The following is a 26,164-nucleotide window of genomic DNA, read 5'->3' as shown; positions in this document are numbered from 1 at the left end:
CTTCCATCATGGGTCATGGGACCCCCCCATCATGGCTTCCATCATGGGTCCTGGGACCCTCCATCATGGCTTCCGTCATGGGTCATGGCACCCCCATCATGGCTTCCGTTATGGGTCATGGGACCCCCGTTATGGGTTCCATCAAGGGTCATGGGACCCCCCCATCATGGCTTCCATCATGGGTCATGGGACCCCCCCATCATGGCTTCTATCATGGGTCATGGGACACCCATCATGGCTTCCTTCATGGGTCATGGGAACCCCCCATCATGGCTTCCATCATGAGTCAAGAGACCCCCTCATCATGGCTTCCATCATGGGTCATGGGACCCCCCCATCATGGCGTCCATCATGGGTCATGGGAAACCCCCATCATGGATTCCATCATGGGTCATGGGACCCCCATCATGGCGTCCATCATGGGTCATGGGAACGCCCCATCATGGCTTCCATCATGGGTTATGGGACCCCCCCATCATGGCTTCCATCATGGGTCGTGGGACCGCCCCATCATGGCTTCCATCATGGGTCGTAGGACCCACCCATCATGGCTTCCATCATGGGTCGTGGGACCCCCCCCATCATGGCTTCCATCATGGGTCATGGGACCCTCCACCATGGCTTCCGTCATGGGTCATGGGACCCCCGTTATGGGTTCCATCATGGGTCATGGGACCTCCATCTTGGCTTCCATAATGGGTCATGGGACCCCCCCCATTATGGGTTCCATCATGGCTCATGGGACCCCCGTCATGGATTCCATCATGGGTCATGGGACACCCCTGTCATGGCTTCCATCATGTGGGAGTGCCATCATGGCGTCCATCATGGGTCATGGGTAACCCCCCCATCATGGCTTCCATCATGGGTCATGGGACGCCCCCATCATGGCTTCAATCATGGGTCATGGGATCCTCCATCATGGCTTCCGTCATGGGTCATGGCACCCCCATCATGGCTTCCGTTATGGGTCATGGGACCCCCGTTGTGGATTCCATCATGGGTCATGGGAACCCCCATCATGGCTTCCATCATGGGTCATGGGACCCCCCCATCATGGGTTCCATCATGGGTCATGGGACCCCGCCATCGTGGCTTCCATCATGGGTCGTGTGACCCCCCCATCATCGGTTCCATCATGGGTCATGGTTCCCCCCAATCATGGCTTCCATCATGTGTCATGGGACCCCCCCATTATGGCTTCCATCATGGGTCATTCGACCCCCCCATCATGGCTTCCATCATGGGTCATGGGACCCTCCATCATGGCTTCCATCATGGGTCATGGTACCCCCCCATCATGGCTTCCATCATGGGTCCTGGTACCCCCCCCATCATGGCTTCCTTTATGGGTCATGGGAACCCCCCATCATGGCTTCCATCATGGGTCAAGAGACCCCCCATCATCGCTTCCATCATGGGTCATGGGACCACCCCATCATGGCTTCCATCTTCGGTCATGGGAAACCCCCCTCATGGCTTCCAGCATGGGTCATGGAACCCCCCCATCATGGCTTCCATCATGGGTCATGGGACGCCCACCATTCATGACTTCCATCATGGGTCATGGGGCCCCCCCATCATGGGTTCCATCATGGGTCATGGGAACCCCATCATGGCTTCCATCATGGGTCATGGGACCGCCCCATCATGGCTTCCATCATGGGTCATGGGACCCCCATCATGGCTTCCATCATGGGTCATGGGACCCCCCCATTATGGGTTTCATCATGGCTCATGGGAACCCCGTCATGGATTTGATCATGGGCCATGGGACCCCCCCGTCACGGCTTCCATCATGTGGGAGCGCCATCATGGCCTCCATCATGTGTCATGGGTAACCCCCCATCACGGCTTTCATCATGGGTCATGGGACCTCACCATCATGGCTTCCATCATTGGTCATGGGACCCCCCCATCATGGCTTCCTTCATGGGTCATGGGAACCCCCATCATGGCTTCCATCATGGGTCATGGTACCCCCCCATCATGGCTTCCATCCTGTGTCATGGGACGCCCCATCATGGCTTCCTTCATGGGTCATGGGAACCCCACATCATCGCTTCCATCATGTGTCATGGGACTTCCCCATCATGGCTACCATCATCCGTCATGGGACACCCCATCATGGCTTCCTTTATGGGTCATGGGAACCCCCCATCATGGCTTACATTATGGGTCAAGAGACCCCCAAATCATGGCTTCCATCATGGGTCATGGGACCACCCCATCATGGCTTCCATCATGGGTCATGCGAACCCCCATCATGGCTTCCAGCATGGGTCATAGAACCCCCCATCATGGCTTCCATCATGGGTCATGGGAACCCCCCATCATGGCTTCCATCATGGGTCATGGGACCCCTCCATTCATGGCTTCCATCATGGGTCATGGGGCCCCTCCATCATGGCTTCCATCATAGGTCATGGGAACCCCCATCATGGCGTCCATCATGGGTCATGGGAACCCCCCATCATGGCTTCCATCATGGGTCATGGGACCCCCATATTATGGCTTCCATCATGGGTCGTGCGACCCCCCCATCATGGCTTCCATCATGGGTCATGGGACCCCCCATCATGGGTTCCTTCATGGGTCATGGGAACCCCCATCATCGCTTCCATCATGGGTCATGGGACTCCCGCATCATGGCTACCATCATGGGTCATGGGACCCCCCATTATGGCTTCCTTTATGGGTCATGGGAACTCCCCATCATGGCTTCCATCTTGGGTCCAGAGACCCCCTCATCATCGCTTCCATCATGGGTCATGTGACCGCCCCATCATGGCTTCCATCACGGGTTATGGGACCCCCTATCATGGCTTCCATCATGGGTCATGGGACGCCCCCATCATGGCTTCCATCATGGGTCATGGGACCTCCATCATGACTTCCATCATTGGTCACGGGACCCCCCCCATTATGGGTTCCATCATGGCTCATGGGACCACCGTCATGGATTCCATCATGGGTCATGGGAACCCCCTGTCATGGCTTCCATCATGTGGGAGCGCCATCATGGCCTCCATCATGGGTCATGGGTCACCCCCCATCATGGCTTTCATAATGAGTCATGGGACCTCGCCATCATGGCTTCCATCATTGGTCATGGGACCCCCCATCATGGCTTCCTTCATGGGTCATGGGAACCCCCATCATGGCTTCCATCATGGGTCAAGAGACCCCCCCCATCATGGCTTCCATCATGGGTCAATGGACCCCCCATCATGGCGTCCATCATGGGTCATGGGAACCCACCATCATGGCTTCCATCATGGGACATGGTACCACCCATCATGGCTTCCATCATGGGTCATGTGACCGCCCCATCATGGCATCCATCACGGGTTATGGGACCCCCCCATCATGGCTTCCATCAGGGGTCATGGGACGCCCCAATCATGGCTTCCATCATGGGTCATGGGACGCCCCATCATGGCTTCCATCATGGGTCATGGGACCCCCCCCATCATGGCTTCCATCATGGGTCATGGGACCTCCATCAAGGCTTCCATCATTGGTCACGGGACCCCCCCATTATGGGTTCCATCATGGCTCATGGGATCCCCGTCATGGGTTCCATCATGGGTCATGGGACCCCCCCGTCATGGCTTCCATCATGTGGGAGCGCCATCATGGCCTCCATCATGGGTCATGGGTCACCCCCCATCATGGCTTTCATAATGAGTCATGGGACCCCCCATCATGGCTTCCATCATGGGTCAAGAGACCCCCCCCATCATGGCTTCCATCATGGGTCATGGGACTCCCCATTATGGCGTCCATCATGGGTCATGGGAACCCCCCATCATGGCTTCCATCATGGGACATGGTACCACCCATCATGGCTTCCATCATGGGTCATGTGACCGCCCCATCATGGCTTCCATCACGGGTTATGGGACCGCCCATCATGGCTTCCATCATTGGTCATGGGACCTCCATCATGGCTTCCTTCATGGGTCATGAGTACACCCATCATGGCTTCCATCATGGGTCAAGAGATCCCCCCATCATGGCTTCCATCATGGGTCATGGGACCCCCCATCATGGCGTCCATCATGGGTCATGGGAACCCCTCATCATGGCTTCCATCATGGGTCATGGGACCCCCCCATCATGGCTTCCATCATGGGTCATGGGACCTCCATAATGGCTTCCATCATTGTTCACGGGACCCCCCCTTATGGGTTCCATCATGTCTCATGGGACCCCCGTCACGGGTTCCATCATGGGTCATGGGACCCCCGTGTCATGGCTTCCATCATATGGGAGCGCCATCATGGCCTCCATCATGGGTCATGGGTCACCCCCCATCATGGCTTTCATAATGAGTCATGGGACCCCCCATCATGGCTTCCATCATGGGTCAAGAGACCCCCAATCATGGCTTCCATCATGGGTCATGGGACCCCCCATCATGGCATCCATCATGGGTCATGGGACCCTCCAACATGGCTTCCTTCATGGGTCATGGGAAACCCACATCATGGCTTCCATCATAGGTCAAGAGACCCCCCCCATCATGGCTTCCATCATCGGTCAATGGACCCCCCCATCATGGCGTCCATCATGGGTCATGGGAACCCACCATCATGGCTTCCATCATGGGACATGGTACCACCCATCATGGCTTCCATCATGGGTCATGTGACCGCCCCATCATGGCATCCATCACGGGTTATGGGACCCCCCATCATGGCTTCCATCAGGGGTCATGGGACGCCCCAATCATGGCTTCCATCATGGGTCATGGGACGCCCCATCATGGCTTCCATCATGGGTCATGGGACCCCCCCCATCATGGCTTCCATCATGGGTCATGGGACCTCCATCAAGGCTTCCATCATTGGTCACGGGACCCCCCCATTATGGGTTCCATCATGGCTCATGGGATCCCCGTCATGGGTTCCATCATGGGTCATGGGACCCCCCCCGTCATGGCTTCCATCATGTGGGAGCGCCATCATGGCCTCCATCATGGGTCATGGGTCACCCCCCATCATGGCTTTCATAATGAGTCATGGGACCCCCCATCATGGCTTCCATCATGGGTCAAGAGACCCCCCCCATCATGGCTTCCATCATGGGTCATGGGACTCCCCATTATGGCGTCCATCATGGGTCATGGGAACCCCCCATCATGGCTTCCATCATGGGACATGGTACCACCCATCATGGCTTCCATCATGGGTCATGTGACCGCCCCATCATGGCTTCCATCACGGGTTATGGGACCCCCCCATCATGGCTTCCATCATTGGTCATGGGACCCCCATCATGGCTTCCTTCATGGGTCATGAGTACACCCATCATGGCTTCCATCATGGGTCAAGAGATCCCCCCATCATGGCTTCCATCATGGGTCATGGGACCCCCCCCATCATGGCGTCCATCATGGGTCATGGGAACCCCTCATCATGGCTTCCATCATGGGACATGGTACCACCCATCATGGCTTCCATCATGGGTCATGTGACCGCCCCATCATGGCTTCCATCATGGGTTATGAGACGCCCCCATCATGGCTTCCATCATGGGTCATGGGACCCCCCCCATCATGGCTTCCATCATGGGTCATGGGACCTCCATACTGGCTTCCATCATTGTTCACGGGACCCCCCCCTTATGGGTTCCATCATGTCTCATGGGACTCCCGTCACGGGTTCCATCATGGGTCATGGGACCCCCGTGTCATGGCTTCCATCATATGGGAGCGCCATCATGGCCTCCATCATGGGTCATGGGTCACCCCCCATCATGGCTTTCATAATGAATCATGGGACCACCCATCATGGCTTCCATCATGGGTCATGGGACCCCCCATCATGGCTTCCATCATGGGTCATGGGACCCCCCCATCATGGCTTCCATCATGGCACATGGTACCACCCATCATGGCTTCCATCATGGGTCATGTGACTGCCCCATCATGGCTTCCATCACGGGTTATGGGACCGCCCATCATGGCTTCCATTATTGGTCATGGGACCCCCCATCATGGCTTCCTTCATGGGTCATGAGTACCCCCATCATGGCTTCCATCATGGGTCAAGAGACCCCCCATCATGGCTTCCATCATGGGTCATGGGACCCCCCCATCATGGCGTCCATCATGGGTCATGGGAATCCCCCATCATGGCTTCCATCATGGGACATGGTACCACCCATCATGGCTTCCATCATGGGTCATGGGACTCCCCCATCATGGCTTCCATCATGGGTTATGGGACGCCCCCATCATGGCTTCCATCATGGGTCATGGGACCCCCCATCATGGCTTCCATCCTGGGTCATGGGACCCTCCATCATGGCTTCCATCAAGGGTCATGGGACCCCCCCATCATGGCTTCCATCATGGGTCATGGGACCCCCCCATCATGGGTTACATCATGGGTCATGGGACCCCCCATCATGGCTTCCATCATGGGTCATGGTTCCCCCCCATCATGGCTTCCATCATGGGTCATGGGACTGCCCCATCATGGCTTCCATCATTGGTCAGGTGACCCCCACCCATGATGGCTTCCATCATGGGTCATGGGACCCTCCATCATGGCTTCCATCATTGGTCACGGGACCCCCCCATTATGGGTTCCATCATGGCTCATGGGACCCGGTCGATTCCATCATGGGTCATGGGACACCCCTGTCATGGCTTCCATCATGTGGGAGCGCCATCATGGCCTCCATCATGGGTCATGGGTCACCCCCCATCATGGCTTTCATCATGAGTCATGGGACCTCGCCATCATGGCTTCCATCATTGGTCATGGGACCCCCCTTCATGGCTTCCTTCATGGGTCATGGGAACCCCCATCATGGCTTCCATCATGGGTCAAGAGACCCCCCCATCATGGCTTCCATCATGGGTCATGTGACCCCCCATCATGGCGTCCATCATGGGTCATGGGAGCTCCCCATCATGGCTTCCATCATGGGACATGGTACCACCCATCATGGCTTCCATCATGGGTCATGTGACCGCCCCATCATGGCTTCCATCACGGGTTATGGGACACCCCATCATGGCTTCCATCATGGGTCATGGGACGCCCCCATCATGGCTTCCATCATGGGTTATGGGACGCCCCCATCATGGCTTCCATCATGGGTCATGGGACCCCCCCATCATGGCTTCCATCATGGGTCATGAAACCTCCATCATGGCTTCCATCATTGGTCACTGGACCCCCCCCATTATGGGTTCCATCACGGCTCATGGGACCCCCGTCATGGGTTCCATCATGGGTCATGGGACCCCCCTGTCATGGCTTCCATCATGTGGGAGCGCCATCATGGCCTCCATCATAGGTCATGGGTCACCCCCCATCATGGCTTTCATCATGAGTCATGGGACCTCGCCATCATGGCTTCCATCATTGGTCATGGGACCCCCCCATCATGGCTTCCTTCATGGGTCATGGGTACCCCCATCATGGCTTCCATCATGGGTCAAGAGACCCCCCCCATCATGGCTTCCATCATGGGTCATGGGAACCCCCATCATGGCGTCCATCATGGGTCATGGGAACCCCCCATCATGGCTTCCATCATGGGACATGGTACCACCCATCATGGCTTCCATCATGGGTCATGGACGCCCCCATCATGGCTTCCATCATGGGTTATGGGACGCCCCCATCATGGCTTCCATCATGGGTCATGGGACCCCCCCATCATGGCTTCCATCATGGGTCCTGGGACCCTCCATCATGGCTTCCGTCATGGGTCATGGCACCCCCATCATGGCTTCCGTTATGGGTCATGGGACCCCCGTTATGGGTTCCATCAAGGGTCATGGGACCCCCCCATCATGGCTTCCATCATGGGTCATGGGACCCCCCCATCATGGCTTCTATCATGGGTCATGGGACACCCATCATGGCTTCCTTCATGGGTCATGGGAACCCCCCATCATGGCTTCCATCATGAGTCAAGAGACCCCCTCATCATGGCTTCCATCATGGGTCATGGGACCCCCCCATCATGGCGTCCATCATGGGTCATGGGAAACCCCCATCATGGATTCCATCATGGGTCATGGGACCCCCATCATGGCGTCCATCATGGGTCATGGGAACGCCCCATCATGGCTTCCATCATGGGTTATGGGACCCCCCATCATGGCTTCCATCATGGGTCGTGGGACCGCCCCATCATGGCTTCCATCATGGGTCGTAGGACCCACCCATCATGGCTTCCATCATGGGTCGTGGGACCCCCCCCATCATGGCTTCCATCATGGGTCATGGGACCCTCCACCATGGCTTCCGTCATGGGTCATGGGACCCCCGTTATGGGTTCCATCATGGGTCATGGGACCTCCATCTTGGCTTCCATAATGGGTCATGGGCCCCCCCATTATGGGTTCCATCATGGCTCATGGGACCCCCGTCATGGATTCCATCATGGGTCATGGGACACCCCTGTCATGGCTTCCATCATGTGGGAGTGCCATCATGGCGTCCATCATGGGTCATGGGTAACCCCCCCATCATGGCTTCCATCATGGGTCATGGGACGCCCCCATCATGGCTTCAATCATGGGTCATGGGATCCTCCATCATGGCTTCCGTCATGGGTCATGGCACCCCCATCATGGCTTCCGTTATGGGTCATGGGACCCCCGTTGTGGATTCCATCATGGGTCATGGGAACCCCCATCATGGCTTCCATCATGGGTCATGGGACCCCCCCATCATGGGTTCCATCATGGGTCATGGGACCCCGCCATCGTGGCTTCCATCATGGGTCGTGTGACCCCCCCATCATCGGTTCCATCATGGGTCATGGTTCCCCCCAATCATGGCTTCCATCATGTGTCATGGGACCCCCCCATTATGGCTTCCATCATGGGTCATTCGACCCCCCCATCATGGCTTCCATCATGGGTCATGGGACCCTCCATCATGGCTTCCATCATGGGTCATGGTACCCCCCCATCATGGCTTCCATCATGGGTCCTGGTACCCCCCCCATCATGGCTTCCTTTATGGGTCATGGGAACCCCCCATCATGGCTTCCATCATGGGTCAAGAGACCCCCCATCATCGCTTCCATCATGGGTCATGGGACCACCCCATCATGGCTTCCATCTTCGGTCATGGGAAACCCCCCTCATGGCTTCCAGCATGGGTCATGGAACCCCCCCATCATGGCTTCCATCATGGGTCATGGGACGCCCACCATTCATGACTTCCATCATGGGTCATGGGGCCCCCCCATCATGGGTTCCATCATGGGTCATGGGAACCCCATCATGGCTTCCATCATGGGTCATGGGACCGCCCCATCATGGCTTCCATCATGGGTCATGGGACCCCCCATCATGGCTTCCATCATGGGTCATGGGACCCCCCCATTATGGGTTTCATCATGGCTCATGGGAACCCCGTCATGGATTTGATCATGGGCCATGGGACCCCCCCCGTCACGGCTTCCATCATGTGGGAGCGCCATCATGGCCTCCATCATGTGTCATGGGTAACCCCCCATCACGGCTTTCATCATGGGTCATGGGACCTCACCATCATGGCTTCCATCATTGGTCATGGGACCCCCCCATCATGGCTTCCTTCATGGGTCATGGGAACCCCCATCATGGCTTCCATCATGGGTCATGGTACCCCCCCCATCATGGCTTCCATCCTGTGTCATGGGACGCCCCATCATGGCTTCCTTCATGGGTCATGGGAACCCCACATCATCGCTTCCATCATGTGTCATGGGACTTCCCCATCATGGCTACCATCATCCGTCATGGGACACCCCATCATGGCTTCCTTTATGGGTCATGGGAACCCCCCATCATGGCTTACATTATGGGTCAAGAGACCCCCAAATCATGGCTTCCATCATGGGTCATGGGACCACCCCATCATGGCTTCCATCATGGGTCATGCGAACCCCCATCATGGCTTCCAGCATGGGTCATAGAACCCCCCATCATGGCTTCCATCATGGGTCATGGGAACCCCCCATCATGGCTTCCATCATGGGTCATGGGACCCCTCCATTCATGGCTTCCATCATGGGTCATGGGGCCCCTCCATCATGGCTTCCATCATAGGTCATGGGAACCCCCATCATGGCGTCCATCATGGGTCATGGGAACCCCCCATCATGGCTTCCATCATGGGTCATGGGACCCCCATATTATGGCTTCCATCATGGGTCGTGCGACCCCCCCATCATGGCTTCCATCATGGGTCATGGGACCCCCCATCATGGGTTCCTTCATGGGTCATGGGAACCCCCATCATCGCTTCCATCATGGGTCATGGGACTCCCGCATCATGGCTACCATCATGGGTCATGGGACCCCCCATTATGGCTTCCTTTATGGGTCATGGGAACTCCCCATCATGGCTTCCATCTTGGGTCCAGAGACCCCCTCATCATCGCTTCCATCATGGGTCATGTGACCGCCCCATCATGGCTTCCATCACGGGTTATGGGACCCCCTATCATGGCTTCCATCATGGGTCATGGGACGCCCCCATCATGGCTTCCATCATGGGTCATGGGACCTCCATCATGACTTCCATCATTGGTCACGGGACCCCCCCCCATTATGGGTTCCATCATGGCTCATGGGACCACCGTCATGGATTCCATCATGGGTCATGGGAACCCCCTGTCATGGCTTCCATCATGTGGGAGCGCCATCATGGCCTCCATCATGGGTCATGGGTCACCCCCCATCATGGCTTTCATAATGAGTCATGGGACCTCGCCATCATGGCTTCCATCATTGGTCATGGGACCCCCCATCATGGCTTCCTTCATGGGTCATGGGAACCCCCATCATGGCTTCCATCATGGGTCAAGAGACCCCCCCATCATGGCTTCCATCATGGGTCAATGGACCCCCCATCATGGCGTCCATCATGGGTCATGGGAACCCACCATCATGGCTTCCATCATGGGACATGGTACCACCCATCATGGCTTCCATCATGGGTCATGTGACCGCCCCATCATGGCATCCATCACGGGTTATGGGACCCCCCCATCATGGCTTCCATCAGGGGTCATGGGACGCCCCAATCATGGCTTCCATCATGGGTCATGGGACGCCCCATCATGGCTTCCATCATGGGTCATGGGACCCCCCCATCATGGCTTCCATCATGGGTCATGGGACCTCCATCAAGGCTTCCATCATTGGTCACGGGACCCCCCCATTATGGGTTCCATCATGGCTCATGGGATCCCCGTCATGGGTTCCATCATGGGTCATGGGACCCCCCCGTCATGGCTTCCATCATGTGGGAGCGCCATCATGGCCTCCATCATGGGTCATGGGTCACCCCCCATCATGGCTTTCATAATGAGTCATGGGACCCCCCATCATGGCTTCCATCATGGGTCAAGAGACCCCCCCCCATCATGGCTTCCATCATGGGTCATGGGACTCCCCATTATGGCGTCCATCATGGGTCATGGGAACCCCCCATCATGGCTTCCATCATGGGACATGGTACCACCCATCATGGCTTCCATCATGGGTCATGTGACCGCCCCATCATGGCTTCCATCACGGGTTATGGGACCGCCCATCATGGCTTCCATCATTGGTCATGGGACCTCCATCATGGCTTCCTTCATGGGTCATGAGTACACCCATCATGGCTTCCATCATGGGTCAAGAGATCCCCCCATCATGGCTTCCATCATGGGTCATGGGACCCCCCATCATGGCGTCCATCATGGGTCATGGGAACCCCTCATCATGGCTTCCATCATGGGTCATGGGACCCCCCCCATCATGGCTTCCATCATGGGTCATGGGACCTCCATAATGGCTTCCATCATTGTTCACGGGACCCCCCCTTATGGGTTCCATCATGTCTCATGGGACCCCCGTCACGGGTTCCATCATGGGTCATGGGACCCCCGTGTCATGGCTTCCATCATATGGGAGCGCCATCATGGCCTCCATCATGGGTCATGGGTCACCCCCCATCATGGCTTTCATAATGAGTCATGGGACCCCCCATCATGGCTTCCATCATGGGTCAAGAGACCCCCAATCATGGCTTCCATCATGGGTCATGGGACCCCCCATCATGGCATCCATCATGGGTCATGGGACCCCCCATCATGGCTTCCATCATGGGACATGGTACCACCCATCATGGCTTCCATCATGGGTCATGTGACTGCCCCATCATGGCTTCCATCACGGGTTATGGGACCGCCCATCATGGCTTCCATTATTGGTCATGGGACCCCCCATCATGGCTTCCTTCATGGGTCATGAGTACCCCCATCATGGCTTCCATCATGGGTCAAGAGACCCCCCATCATGGCTTCCATCATGGGTCATGGGACCCCCCCATCATGGCGTCCACCATGGGTCATGGGAATCCCCCATCATGGCTTCCATCATGGGACATGGTACCACCCATCATGGCTTCCATCATGGGTCATGGGACTCCCCCATCATGGCTTCCATCATGGGTTATGGGACGCCCCCATCATGGCTTCCATCATGGGTCATGGGACCCCCCATCATGGCTTCCATCCTGGGTCATGGGACCCTCCATCATGGCTTCCGTCATGGGTCATGACACCCCCATCATGGCTTCCGTTATGGGTCATGGGACCCCCGTTATGGGTTCCATCAAGGGTCATGGGACCCCCCCATCATGGCTTCCATCATGGGTCATGGGACCCCCCCATCATGGGTTACATCATGGGTCATGGGACCCCCCATCATGGCTTCCATCATGGGTCATGGTTCCCCCCCATCATGGCTTCCATCATGGGTCATGGGACTGCCCCATCATGGCTTCCATCATTGGTCAGCTGACCCCCACCCATGATGGCTTCCATCATGGGTCATGGGACCCTCCATCATGGCTTCCATCATTGGTCACGGGACCCCCCCATTATGGGTTCCATCATGGCTCATGGGACCCGGTCATGAATTCCATCATGGGTCATGGGACACCCCTGTCATGGCTTCCATCATGTGGGAGCGCCATCATGGCCTCCATCATGGGTCATGGGTCACCCCCCATCATGGCTTTCATCATGAGTCATGGGACCTCGCCATCATGGCTTCCATCATTGGTCATGGGACCCCCCTTCATGGCTTCCTTCATGGGTCATGGGAACCCCCATCATGGCTTCCATCATGGGTCAAGAGACCCCCCCATCATGGCTTCCATCATGGGTCATGTGACCCCCCATCATGGCGTCCATCATGGGTCATGGGAGCTCCCCATCATGGCTTCCATCATGGGACATGGTACCACCCATCATGGCTTCCATCATGGGTCATGTGACCGCCCCATCATGGCTTCCATCACGGGTTATGGGACACCCCATCATGGCTTCCATCATGGGTCATGGGACGCCCCCATCATGGCTTCCATCATGGGTTATGGGACGCCCCCATCATGGCTTCCATCATGGGTCATGGGACCCCCCCCATCATGGCTTCCATCATGGGTCATGAAACCTCCATCATGGCTTCCATCATTGGTCACTGGACCCCCCCATTATGGGTTCCATCACGGCTCATGGGACCCCCGTCATGGGTTCCATCATGGGTCATGGGACCCCCCTGTCATGGCTTCCATCATGTGGGAGCGCCATCATGGCCTCCATCATAGGTCATGGGTCACCCCCCATCATGGCTTTCATCATGAGTCATGGGACCTCGCCATCATGGCTTCCATCATTGGTCATGGGACCCCCCCATCATGGCTTCCTTCATGGGTCATGGGTACCCCCATCATGGCTTCCATCATGGGTCAAGAGACCCCCCCATCATGGCTTCCATCATGGGTCATGGGAACCCCCCATCATGGCGTCCATCATGGGTCATGGGAACCCCCCATCATGGCTTCCATCATGGGACATGGTACCACCCATCATGGCTTCCATCATGGGACATGGTACCACCCATCATGGCTTCCATCATGGGTCATGGACGCCCCCATCATGGCTTCCATCATGGGTTATGGGACGCCCCCATCATGGCTTCCATCATGGGTCCTGGGACCCTCCATCATGGCTTCCGTCATGGGTCATGGCACCCCCATCATGGCTTCCGTTATGGGTCATGGGACCCCCGTTATGGGTTCCATCAAGGGTCATGGGACCCCCCCATCATGGCTTCCATCATGGGTCATGGGACCCCCCCATCATAGCTTCCATCATGGGTCATGGGACCCCCCCCATCATGGCTTCTATCATGGGTCATGGGACACCCATCATGGCTTCCTTCATGGGTCATGGGAACCCCCCATCATGGCTTCCATCATGAGTCAAGAGACCCCCTCATCATGGCTTCCATCATGGGTCATGGGACCCCCCATCATGGCGTCCATCATGGGTCATGGGAAACCCCCATCATGGATTCCATCATGGGTCATGGGACCCCCATCATGGCGTCCATCATGGGTCATGGGAACGCCCCATCATGGCTTCCATCATGGGTTATGGGACCCCCCATCATGGCTTCCATCATGGGTCGTGGGACCGCCCCATCATGGCTTCCATCATGGGTCGTAGGACCCACCCATCATGGCTTCCATCATGGGTCGTGGGACCCCCCCCATCATGGCTTCCATCATGGGTCATGGGACCCTCCACCATGGCTTCCGTCATGGGTCATGGGACCCCCGTTATGGGTTCCATCATGGGTCATGGGACCTCCATCTTGACTTCCATAATGGGTCATGGGACCCCCCCATTATGGGTTCCATCATGGCTCATGGGACCCCCCGTCATGGATTCCATCATGGGTCATGGGACACCCCTGTCATGGCTTCCATCATGTGGGAGTGCCATCATGGCGTCCATCATGGGTCATGGGTAACCCCCCCATCATGGCTTCCATCATGGGTCATGGGACGCCCCCATCATGGCTTCAATCATGGGTCATGGGATCCTCCATCATGGCTTCCGTCATGGGTCATGGCACCCCCATCATGGCTTCCGTTATGGGTCATGGGACCCCCGTTGTGGATTCCATCATGGGTCATGGGAACCCCCATCATGGCTTCCATCATGGGTCATGGGACCCCCCCATCATGGGTTCCATCATGGGTCATGGGACCCCGCCATCGTGGCTTCCATCATGGGTCGTGTGACCCCCCCATCATCGGTTCCATCATGGGTCATGGTTCCCCCCAATCATGGCTTCCATCATGTGTCATGGGACCCCCCCATTATGGCTTCCATCATGGGTCATTCGAACCCCCATCATGGCTTCCATCATGGGTCATGGGACCCTCCATCATGGCTTCCATCATGGGTCATGGTACCCCCCCATCATGGCTTCCATCATGGGTCCTGGTACTCCCCCATCATGGCTTCCTTCATGGGTCATGGGAACCCCCATCATGGCTTCCATCATGGGTCAAGAGACCCCCCCATCATGGCTTCCATCATGGGTCATGTGACCCCCCATCATGGCGTCCATCATGGGTCATGGGAGCTCCCCATCATGGCTTCCATCATGGGACATGGTACCACCCATCATGGCTTCCATCATGGGTCATGTGACCACCCCATCATGGCTTCCATCACGGGTTATGGGACACCCCATCATGGCTTCCATCATGGGTCATGGGACGCCCCCATCATGGCTTCCATCATGGGTTATGGGACGCCCCCATCATGGCTTCCATCATGGGTCATGGGACCCCCCCATCATGGCTTCCATCATGGGTCATGAAACCTCCATCATGGCTTCCATCATTGGTCACTGGACCCCCCCCATTATGGGTTCCATCACGGCTCATGGGACCCCCGTCATGGGTTCCATCATGGGTCATGGGACCCCCCTGTCATGGCTTCCATCATGTGGGAGCGCCATCATGGCCTCCATCATAGGTCATGGGTCACCCCCCATCATGGCTTTCATCATGAGTCATGGGACCTCGCCATCATGGCTTCCATCATTGGTCATGGGACCCCCCCCATCATGGCTTCCTTCATGGGTCATGGGTACCCCCATCATGGCTTCCATCATGGGTCAAGAGACCCCCCCATCATGGCTTCCATCCTGTGTCATGGGAACCCCCATCATGGCGTCCATCATGGGTCATGGGAACCCCCCATCATGGCTTCCATCATGGGACATGGTACCACCCATCATGGCTTCCATCATGGGTCATGGACGCCCCCATCATGGCTTCCGTCATGGGTCATGGGACCCCCCCATCATGGCTTCCATCATGGGTCCTGGGACCCTCCATCATGGCTTCCGTCATGGGTCATGGCACCCCCATCATGGCTTCCGTTATGGGTCATGGGACCCCCGTTATGGGTTCCATCAAGGGTCATGGGACCCCCCCCATCATGGCTTCCATCATGGGTCATGGGACCCCCCCCATCATGGCTTCTATCATGGGTCATGGGACACCCATCATGGCTTCCTTCATGGGTCATGGGAACCCCCCATCATGGCTTCCATCATGAGTCAAGAGACCCCCTCATCATGGCTTCCATCATGGGTCATGGGACCCCCCATCATGGCGTCCATCATGGGTCATGGGAAACCCCCATCATGGATTCCATCATGGGTCATGGGACCCCCATCATGGCGTCCATCATGGGTCATGGGAACGCCCCATCATGGCTTCCATCATGGGTTATGGGACCCCCCATCATGGCTTCCATCATGGGTCGTGGGACCCACCCATCATGGCTTCCATCATGGGTCGTAGGACCCACCCATCATGGCTTCCATCATGGGTCGTGGGACCCCCCCCATCATGGCTTCCATCATGGGTCATGGGACCCTCCACCATGGCTTCCGTCATGGGTCATGGGACCCCCGTTATGGGTTCCATCATGGGTCATGGGACCTCCATCTTGGCTTCCATAATGGGTCATGGGACCCCCCCCATTATGGGTTCCATCATGGCTCATGGGACCCCCGTCATGGATTCCATCATGGGTCATGGGACACCCCTGTCATGGCTTCCATCATGTGGGAGTGCCATCATGGCGTCCATCATGGGTCATGGGTAACCCCCCCCATCATGGCTTCCATCATGGGTCATGGGACGCCCCCATCATGGCTTCAATCATGGGTCATGGGATCCTCCATCATGGCTTCCGTCATGGGTCATGGCACCCCCATCATGGCTTCCGTTATGGGTCATGGGACCCCCGTTGTGGATTCCATCATGGGTCATGGGAACCCCCATCATGGCTTCCATCATGGGTCATGGGACCCCCCCATCATGGGTTCCATCATGGGTCATGGGACCCCGCCATCGTGGCTTCCATCATGGGTCGTGTGACCCCCCCATCATCGGTTCCATCATGGGTCATGGTTCCCCCCAATCATGGCTTCCATCATGTGTCATGGGACCCCCCCCCATTATGGCTTCCATCATGGGTCATTCGACCCCCCCATCATGGCTTCCATCATGGGTCATGGGACCCTCCATCATGGCTTCCATCATGGGTCATGGTACCCCCCCCATCATGGCTTCCATCATGGGTCCTGGTACCCCCCCATCATGGCTTCCTTTATGGGTCATGGGAACCCCCCATCATGGCTTCCATCATGGGTCAAGAGACCCCCCATCATCGCTTCCATCATGGGTCATGGGACCACCCCATCATGGCTTCCATCTTCGGTCATGGGAAACCCCCCTCATGGCTTCCAGCATGGGTCATGGAACCCCCCCATCATGGCTTCCATCATGGGTCATGGGACGCCCACCATTCATGACTTCCATCATGGGTCATGGGGCCCCCCCCATCATGGGTTCCATCATGGGTCATGGGAACCCCATCATGGCTTCCATCATGGGTCATGGGACCGCCCCATCATGGCTTCCATCATGGGTCATGGGACCCCCATCATGGCTTCCATCATGGGTCATGGGACCCCCCCCATTATGGGTTTCATCATGGCTCATGGGACCCCCGTCATGGATTTGATCATGGGTCATGGGACCCCCCTGTCACGGCTTCCATCATGTGGGAGCGCCATCATGGCCTCCATCATGTGTCATGGGTAACCCCCCATCACGGCTTTCATCATGGGTCATGGGACCTCACCATCATGGCTTCCATCATTGGTCATGGGACCCCCCATCATGGCTTCCTTCATGGGTCATGGGAACCCCCATCATGGCTTCCATCATGGGTCATGGTACCCCCCCATCATGGCTTCCATCCTGTGTCATGGGACGCCCCATCATGGCTTCCTTCATGGGTCATGGGAACCCCCCATCATCGCTTCCATCATGTGTCATGGGACCCCCCCATCATGGCTACCATCATCCGTCATGGGACACCCCATCATGGCTTCCTTTATGGGTCATGGGAACCCCCCATCATGGCTTACATTATGGGTCAAGAGACCCCCATATCATGGCTTCCATCATGGGTCATGGGACCACCCCATCATGGCTTCCATCATGGGTCATGCGAACCCCCATCATGGCTTCCAGCATGGGTCATAGAACCCCCCATCATGGCTTCCATCATGGGTCATGGGAACCCCCCATCATGGCTTCCATCATGGGTCATGGGACCCCTCCATTCATGGCTTCCATCATGGGTCATGGGGCCCCTCCATCATGGCTTCCATCATAGGTCATGGGAACCCCCATCATGGCGTCCATCATGGGTCATGGGAACCCCCCATCATGGCTTCCATCATGGGTCATGGGACCCCCATATTATGGCTTCCATCATGGGTCGTGCGACCCCCCCCATCATGGCTTCCATCATGGGTCATGGGACCCCCCATCATGGGTTCCTTCATGGGTCATGGGAACCCCCATCATCGCTTCCATCATGGGTCATGGGACTCCCGCATCATGGCTACCATCATGGGTCATGGGACCCCCCATTATGGCTTCCTTTATGGGTCATGGGAACTCCCCATCATGGCTTCCATCTTGGGTCCAGAGACCCCCTCATCATCGCTTCCATCATGGGTCATGTGACCGCCCCATCATGGCTTCCATCACGGGTTATGGGACCCCCTATCATGGCTTCCATCATGGGTCATGGGACGCCCCCATCATGGCTTCCATCATGGGTCATGGGACCTCCATCATGACTTCCATCATTGGTCACGGGACCCCCCCCATTATGGGTTCCATCATGGCTCATGGGACCACCGTCATGGATTCCATCATGGGTCATGGGAACCCCCTGTCATGGCTTCCATCATGTGGGAGCGCCATCATGGCCTCCATCTTGGGTCATGGGTCACCCCCCATCATGGCTTTCATAATGAGTCATGGGACCTCGCCATCATGGCTTCCATCATTGGTCATGGGACCCCCCCATCATGGCTTCCTTCATGGGTCATGGGAACCCCCATCATGGCTTCCATCATGGGTCAAGAGACCCCCCCATCATGGCTTCCATCATGGGTCATGGGAACCCACTATCATGGCTTCCATCATGGGACATGGTACCACCCATCATGGCTTCCATCATGGGTCATGTGACCGCCCCATCATGGCATCCATCACGGGTTATGGGACCCCCCATCATGGCTTCCATCAGGGGTCATGGGACGCCCCAATCATGGCTTCCATCATGGGTCATGGGACGCCCCATCATGGCTTCCATCATGGGTCATCGGACCCCCCCCATCATGGCTTCCATCATGGGTCATGGGACCTCCATCAAGGCTTCCATCATTGGTCACGGGACCCCCCCATTATGGGTTCCATCATGGCTCATGGGATCCCCGTCATGGGTTCCATCATGGGTCATGGGACCCCCCCGTCATGGCTTCCATCATGTGGGAGCGCCATCATGGCCTCCATCATGGGTCATGGGTCACCCCCCATCATGGCTTTCATAATGAGTCATGGGACCCCCCATCATGGCTTCCATCATGGGTCAAGAGACCTCCCCCATCATGGCTTCCATCATGGGTCATGGGACTCCCCATTATGGCGTCCATCATGGGTCATGGGAACCCCCCATCATGGCTTCCATCATGGGACATGGTACCACCCATCATGGCTTCCATCATGGGTCATGTGACCGCCCCATCATGGCTTCCATCACGGGTTATGGGACCGCCCATCATGGCTTCCATCATTGGTCATGGGACCCCCATCATGGCTTCCTTCATGGGTCATGAGTACACCCATCATGGCTTCCATCATGGGTCAAGAGATCCCCCCATCATGGCTTCCATCATGGGTCATGGGACCCCCCATCATGGCGTCCATCATGGGTCATGGGAACCCCTCATCATGGCTTCCATCATGGGTCATGGGACCCCCCCCATCATGGCTTCCATCATGGGTCATGGGACCTCCATAATGGCTTCCATCATTGTTCACGGGACCCCCCCTTATGGGTTCCATCATGTCTCATGGGACCCCCGTCACGGGTTCCATCATGGGTCATGGGACCCCCGTGTCATGGCTTCCATCATATGGGAGCGCCATCATGGCCTCCATCATGGGTCATGGGTCACCCCCCATCATGGCTTTCATAATGAGTCAAGGGACCCCCCATCATGGCTTCCATCATGGGTCAAGAGACTCCCAATCATGGCTTCCATCATGGGTCATGGGACCCCCCCATCATGGCGTCCATCATGGGTCATGGGACCCCCCCATCATGGCTTCCATCATGGGACATGGTACCACCCATCATGGCTTCCATCATGGGTCATGTGACTGCCCCATCATGGCTTCCATCACGGGTTATGGGACCGCCCATCATGGCTTCCATTATTGGTCATGGGACCCCCCATCATGGCTTCCTTCATGGGTCATGGGTACCCCCATCATGGCTTCCATCATGGGTCAAGAGACCCCCCATCATGGCTTCCATCATGGGTCCTGGGACCCTCCATCATGGCTTCCGTCATGGGTCATGGCACCCCCATCATGGCTTCCGTTATGGGTCATGGGACCCCCGTTATGGGTTCCATCAAGGGTGATGGGACCCCCCCATCATGGCTTCCATCATGGGTCATGGGACCCCCCCATCATGGCTTCCATCATGTGTCATGGGACCCCCCATCATGGCTTCCATCATGTGTCCTGTTTCCCCCCCAACATGGCTTCCATCATGGGTCATGGGACCCCTCATGGCTTCCTTCATGGGTCATAGGAACCCCCCATCATCGCTTCCTTCACGGGTCATGGGACCCCCCATCATGGCTACCATCATGGGTCATGGGACCCTCCATCATGGCTTCCTTTATGTGTCATGGGAACCCCCCATCATGACTTCCATCATGGGTCAAGAGACCCCCCCATCATGGCTTCCATCATGGGTCATGGGACCCCCCATCATTGCTTCCATCATGCGTCATGGAAACTCCCCATCATGGCTTCCATCATGGGTCATGGGACCCCCATCATGGCTTCCATCATGGGTCATGGGACCCACCCATCATGGTTTCCATCATGGGTCATGGGACCTACCCATCATGGGTTCCATCATTGGTCATGGGACCTCCCTCTCATGGCTTCCATCATGTGGGATCCGCATCATGGCTTCCATCATGGGTCATGTGGAAACCCCCATCATGGCTTTCAGCATGGGTCATGGGACCTCCCCATCATGGCTTCTATCATGGGTCATGGGACCCACCCCATCATGGCTTCCATCATGGGTCATGGGACCCCGCCATCATGGCTTCCATCATGGGTCATGGGACCCCCCCATCATGGCTTCCATCATGGGTCTTGGGACCTCCATCATGGTTTCCATCTTGGGTCATGGGAAACCCCCATCATGGCTTCCATCATTGGTCTAGAGACCCTCTCATCATGGCTTCCATCATGAGTCATGGGACCCCCCATCATGGCGTCCATCATGGGTCATGCGAAACCCCCATCATGTCTTCCATCATCGGTCATGGGACCCCCCCATCATGGCTTCCATTATGGGTCGTGGGATGCCCCCATCATGGCTTCCATCATGGTTCATGGGACCCCCATCATGGTTTCCATCTTGGGTCATGGGAAACCCCCATCATGGCTTCCATCATGGGTCAAGAGACCCCCCCCATCATGGCTTCCTTCATGGGTCATGGGAACCCCCCATCATCGCTTCCATCATGGGTCATGGGACCCCCCAATCATGGCTACCATCATGGGTCATGGGACCCCCCCCCATCATGGCTTCCTTTATGGGTCATGGGAACCCCCCATCATGGTTTCCATCATGGGTCAAGAGACCCCCCATCATGGCTTCCATCATGGTTCATGGGACCCCCATCATGGTTTCCATCTTGGGTCATGGGAAACCCCCATCATGGCTTCCATCATGGGTCAAGAGACCCCCCCCATCATGGCTTCCTTCATGGGTCATGGGAACCCCCCATCATCGCTTCCATCATGGGTCATGGGACCCCCCAATCATGGCTACCATCATGGGTCATGGGACCCCCCCATCATGGCTTCCTTTATGGGTCATGGGAACCCCCCATCATGGTTTCCATCATGGGTCAAGAGACCCCCCCATCATGGCTTCCATCATGGGTCATGGGACCCCCCCATCATGGCTTCCATCATGGGTCATGGGAACCCCCCATCATGGCTTCCATCATGGGTCATGAGAACCCCCATCATGGCTTCCAGCATGGGTCATGGCACCCCCCCATCATGGCTTCCATCATGAGTCATGGGAACCCCCATCATGGCTTCCATCATGGGTCAAGAGACCCCCTCATGATGGCTTCCATCATGGGTCATCGAACCCCCCCCATCATGGCGTCCATCATGGGTCATGGGAAACCCCCATCATGGCTTCCATCATCGGTCATGGGACCCCCCCATCATGGCTTCCATCATGGGTCGTGGGATGCCCCCATCATGGCTTCCATCATGGGTCATGGGACACCCCCCATCATGGCTTCCATCATGGGTCATGGGAACCCCATCATGGCTTCCATTATGGGTCAAGAGACCCCCCCATCATGGCTTCCATCATGGGTCATGGGAACCCCCATCATGGCTTCCATCATGGGTCATGGGACCCCCATCATGGGTTCCATCATACGTCATGGGACACCCCCAATTATGGGTTCCATCATAGGTCATGGGACCCCCGTCTTGGGTTCCATCATGGGCCATGGGACACCCCCATCATGGGTCTCGTTATGTGTCATAAGATCCCCCATCATGGGGTCATGGGAGCCCCGATCATCGATGCCATCTTGAGTGGTGGGATTTCCCTATCATGGGTTATTGGTTCCCCCATCATGGGTCATGGGACCCCCATCATAGCTCCCATGATGAGTCATGGGACGCCCCCATCATGAGTAATGGGAGCCCTCATCATGTGTCTTAAGATCCACCCAACATGGATCCCATCACAGGTCATGGGATCCCCTCATCATGGGTCCTGGGAGCCCCCATCATGGGGGTCCATCATCATGACTTTACCCAATGCCAGTCACCTTCAAACACCGTCTACCTGGGGGTTAGGCCTTCAGCCTAGGAACTGGGGACAGAAGGACACACACTTTCAGTGCATGACACCCCAGCTGCGGTGGGGAGGGAACCTCCCAGGTGGCGAGGATGTCCATATACACAGTGGCCGACGTGCGCTGACCCCACGGGGAGGGTGGTAGGATGCTTCGGCAGAGGAGAGGTAAAGAGGAAGAGGAGGAGGAGGATAGAACGGAGGAGGCGAAGAGCACAAGCGGGGTATGGGGAGGGGAGGAGGTGGAGATGGGGAGGGGGAGGGGGGTAGAGATGGGGAGGGAGGAGGTGGAGATGGGGAGGGGAGAGGGGTGGAGATGGGGAGGGGAGAAGGGGGAGGGGGAGAAGGGGGAGGGGAAGGAGGAGGGGGAGAAAGAGGAGGGGGAATGAGGAGGGAGAAGGAGTGGGAGGAGGAGAGAGAAGGGGGAGGGTGAGGAGGAGGGGGACGAGAAGGAGGAGAGGGAGAAGGAGGAGGGGAGAAGGTGGAGGGGAAAGGAGGATGGGGAGGAGGAGGGGAAGGAAGAGGGAAGAAGGGGGAGGGGGAGAAGGGGGAGGGGAGAAGGGGGAGGGGAGAAGAGGGAAGGAGAGAAGGAGGAGAGGAAAGGTGGAGGGGGAGGAGGAGGAGAAGGAGGAGGGGGAAGGAGGACGGGAAAGAACAGAGGGAGGAGGAGGGGAAGGAGAAGGAGGAGGGGGAAGGAGGAGAAGGAGGAGAAGGAGGAGAAGAAGGAGAACATCACACACTGGACCCTGTCGGGGGGTGATGGGCTAGGGGAGGGATAGCAGGGGGTGGGGCCTAGGGGAGGGATAGCAGGGGGTGGGGGGCTGGGGAGGGATAGCAGGGGGTGGGGGGCTAGGGGAGGGATAGCAGAGGGTGGGGGGCTAGGGGAGGGATAGCGGGGGTTGGGGGCTAGGGGACGGATAGCAGGGGGTGGGGGGCTAGGGGACGGATAGCAGGGGGTGGGGGGCTAGGGGACGGATAGCAGGGGGTGGGGGGCTAGGGGACGGATAGCAGGGGGTGGGGGGATTGGGGAGGGATAGCAGGGGGTGGGGGTAGGGGAGGGAGAGCATTAGGAGAAATACCTAATGTAGATGACGGGGGGATGGATGCAGCAATCCATCATGGCACGTGTATACCTACGTAACAATCCTGCACGCTCTGCACGTGTGCCCCAGAACTTAAAGCATAATAAAAACAAATAAATAAAAAGATATCAAAAAACAGGCTGGGCTTGGTGGCGGGCACCTGTAATCCCAGCTACTTGGGAGGCTGAGGCAGGAGAATCACTTGAACCCCGGAGGCAGAGGTTGCAGTGAGCCGAGATCGAACCACGGCACTCCAGCCTGGGCGACAGAGTGAGATTCCATCTCAAAAAAAATAATAATTTATTTCTTTTACTCATAAAAGTGTCTTTTCCCCTTGCCAGAGATACTAACTCCGCCCAATTTGACTGCAAAGTGTAATAAAACACATTCTTTGATGGACTGGAAAATGAGAAGTCATTTTAATCCCGAGTTTCGCTATGAGCTTCAGATACAAAAGGTAAACTCTCACCCCACGTGGACCTCCCTGGTTCTGGTAAGTCACACTCTGGGGCATTGGAATGGGCAAAAAGCTCCTCTGAGAATGCCACAGAGGCATAAATCATTTTTTTAAAAAAAGTTTGAGGCCAGGCTCAGAGGCTCACGCCTGTGATCCCAGCACTTTGGGAGGCCGAGGCGGGCAGATCACCTGAGCTCGGGAGTTCAAGACCAGCCTGACCAACATGGTGAAACCCTGTCTCTAAAAAATAAAAAATAAAATAAATAAATAAATAAAATACTACAAATAAAAATGCAGGCCAGATTTGTTGGCCCATGCATGCCTGTAATCCCAGCACTTTGGGAGGCCGAGCTGGGCGGATCATGAGGTCAGGAGTTCAAGACCAGCCTGGCCAACACGGTGAAACCCAGTCTCTACTAAAAATACAAAAATTAGCTGGGCATGGTGGCAGGGGCCGAAAATCCCAGCTACTCCGGGGGCTGACGCACGAGAGTCTTTTAAACCTGGGAGTTGGAGTGAGAGTTTCAGGGAGCCCATTCTCAGCGATGCAGAGGGAACCGCAAGGCGCCGGTGGGCTGTGGGCGGGGGGAGGGGGTAGAGGTTGCAGTGAGCTGAGATTGTGCCACCGCACTCCAGTCTGGTGACAGAGTGAGACTCCATCTCAAACAAACAAACAAAAAAATTAAAAATTAAGCTGGGCACGGTGGCTCACACCTGTAATCCTAGCACTTTGGGAGGCTGAGGTGGGCAAATCATGAGGTCAGGAGTTCGAGGCCAGCCTGACCAACATAATGAAACCCTGTCTCAAGTGAAAATACAAAAAATTAGCCAGGTGTGGTGGTATGCACCTGTAGTCCCAGCTACTTGGGAGGCTGAGGCAGGAGAATTGCGTGAACCTGGGAGGCGGATGTTGCAGTGAGCTGAGATTGCACCATTGCACTCCAGCCTGGGCAACCGTGTGAGACTCTGTCTCAAAAAAAAAAAATTAAAAATTAGCTAAGCATGGTGGCGGGTGCCTGTAGTCTTAGCTGCTCAGGAGGCTGAGATGGGAGGATCACTTGAACCCAGGAGTTCAAGGCTGCAGTGAGCTGAGCTCACACCACAGTCCTCCAGCTTGGTCAACAGAGCAAGACCTTGTCTCAAAAACTAAAATAAAATAAACATAATAGGTATTTTTTTTTTTTTTTGAGACAGAGTCTCACTCTGTCAC

General features: G+C 56.6%; 1 protein-coding gene across 2 annotated transcripts in view; it reads left to right on the top strand.

The window, feature by feature from the left end:
• IL3RA (interleukin 3 receptor subunit alpha) overlaps nucleotides 1–26,164 on the top strand; it is a 41,538-nt gene that overhangs the window by 6,525 nt on the left and 8,849 nt on the right. Inside the window, exon 5 of one of the 2 annotated variants that reach the window (XM_064370981.1) lies at nucleotides 24,839–24,954. In XM_064370981.1, the coding sequence (XP_064227051.1) occupies nucleotides 24,839–24,954 (116 nt within the window). Of the gene's footprint in view, nucleotides 1–24,838; nucleotides 24,991–26,164 lie in introns of both variants that reach the window. The other variant, XM_064370980.1, reaches the window with a different exon arrangement.

This window comes from Aotus nancymaae, unplaced genomic scaffold (genome assembly GCF_030222135.1).
Source record: "Aotus nancymaae isolate 86718 unplaced genomic scaffold, 86718_ANA_hifiasm-v0.15.2.pri h1tg000111l, whole genome shotgun sequence".
Lineage (NCBI taxonomy): Eukaryota > Metazoa > Chordata > Mammalia > Primates > Aotidae > Aotus > Aotus nancymaae.
The sequence above is the reverse complement of the archived record's forward strand: the minus strand, read 5'-3'. Positions and strand labels throughout refer to the sequence as shown.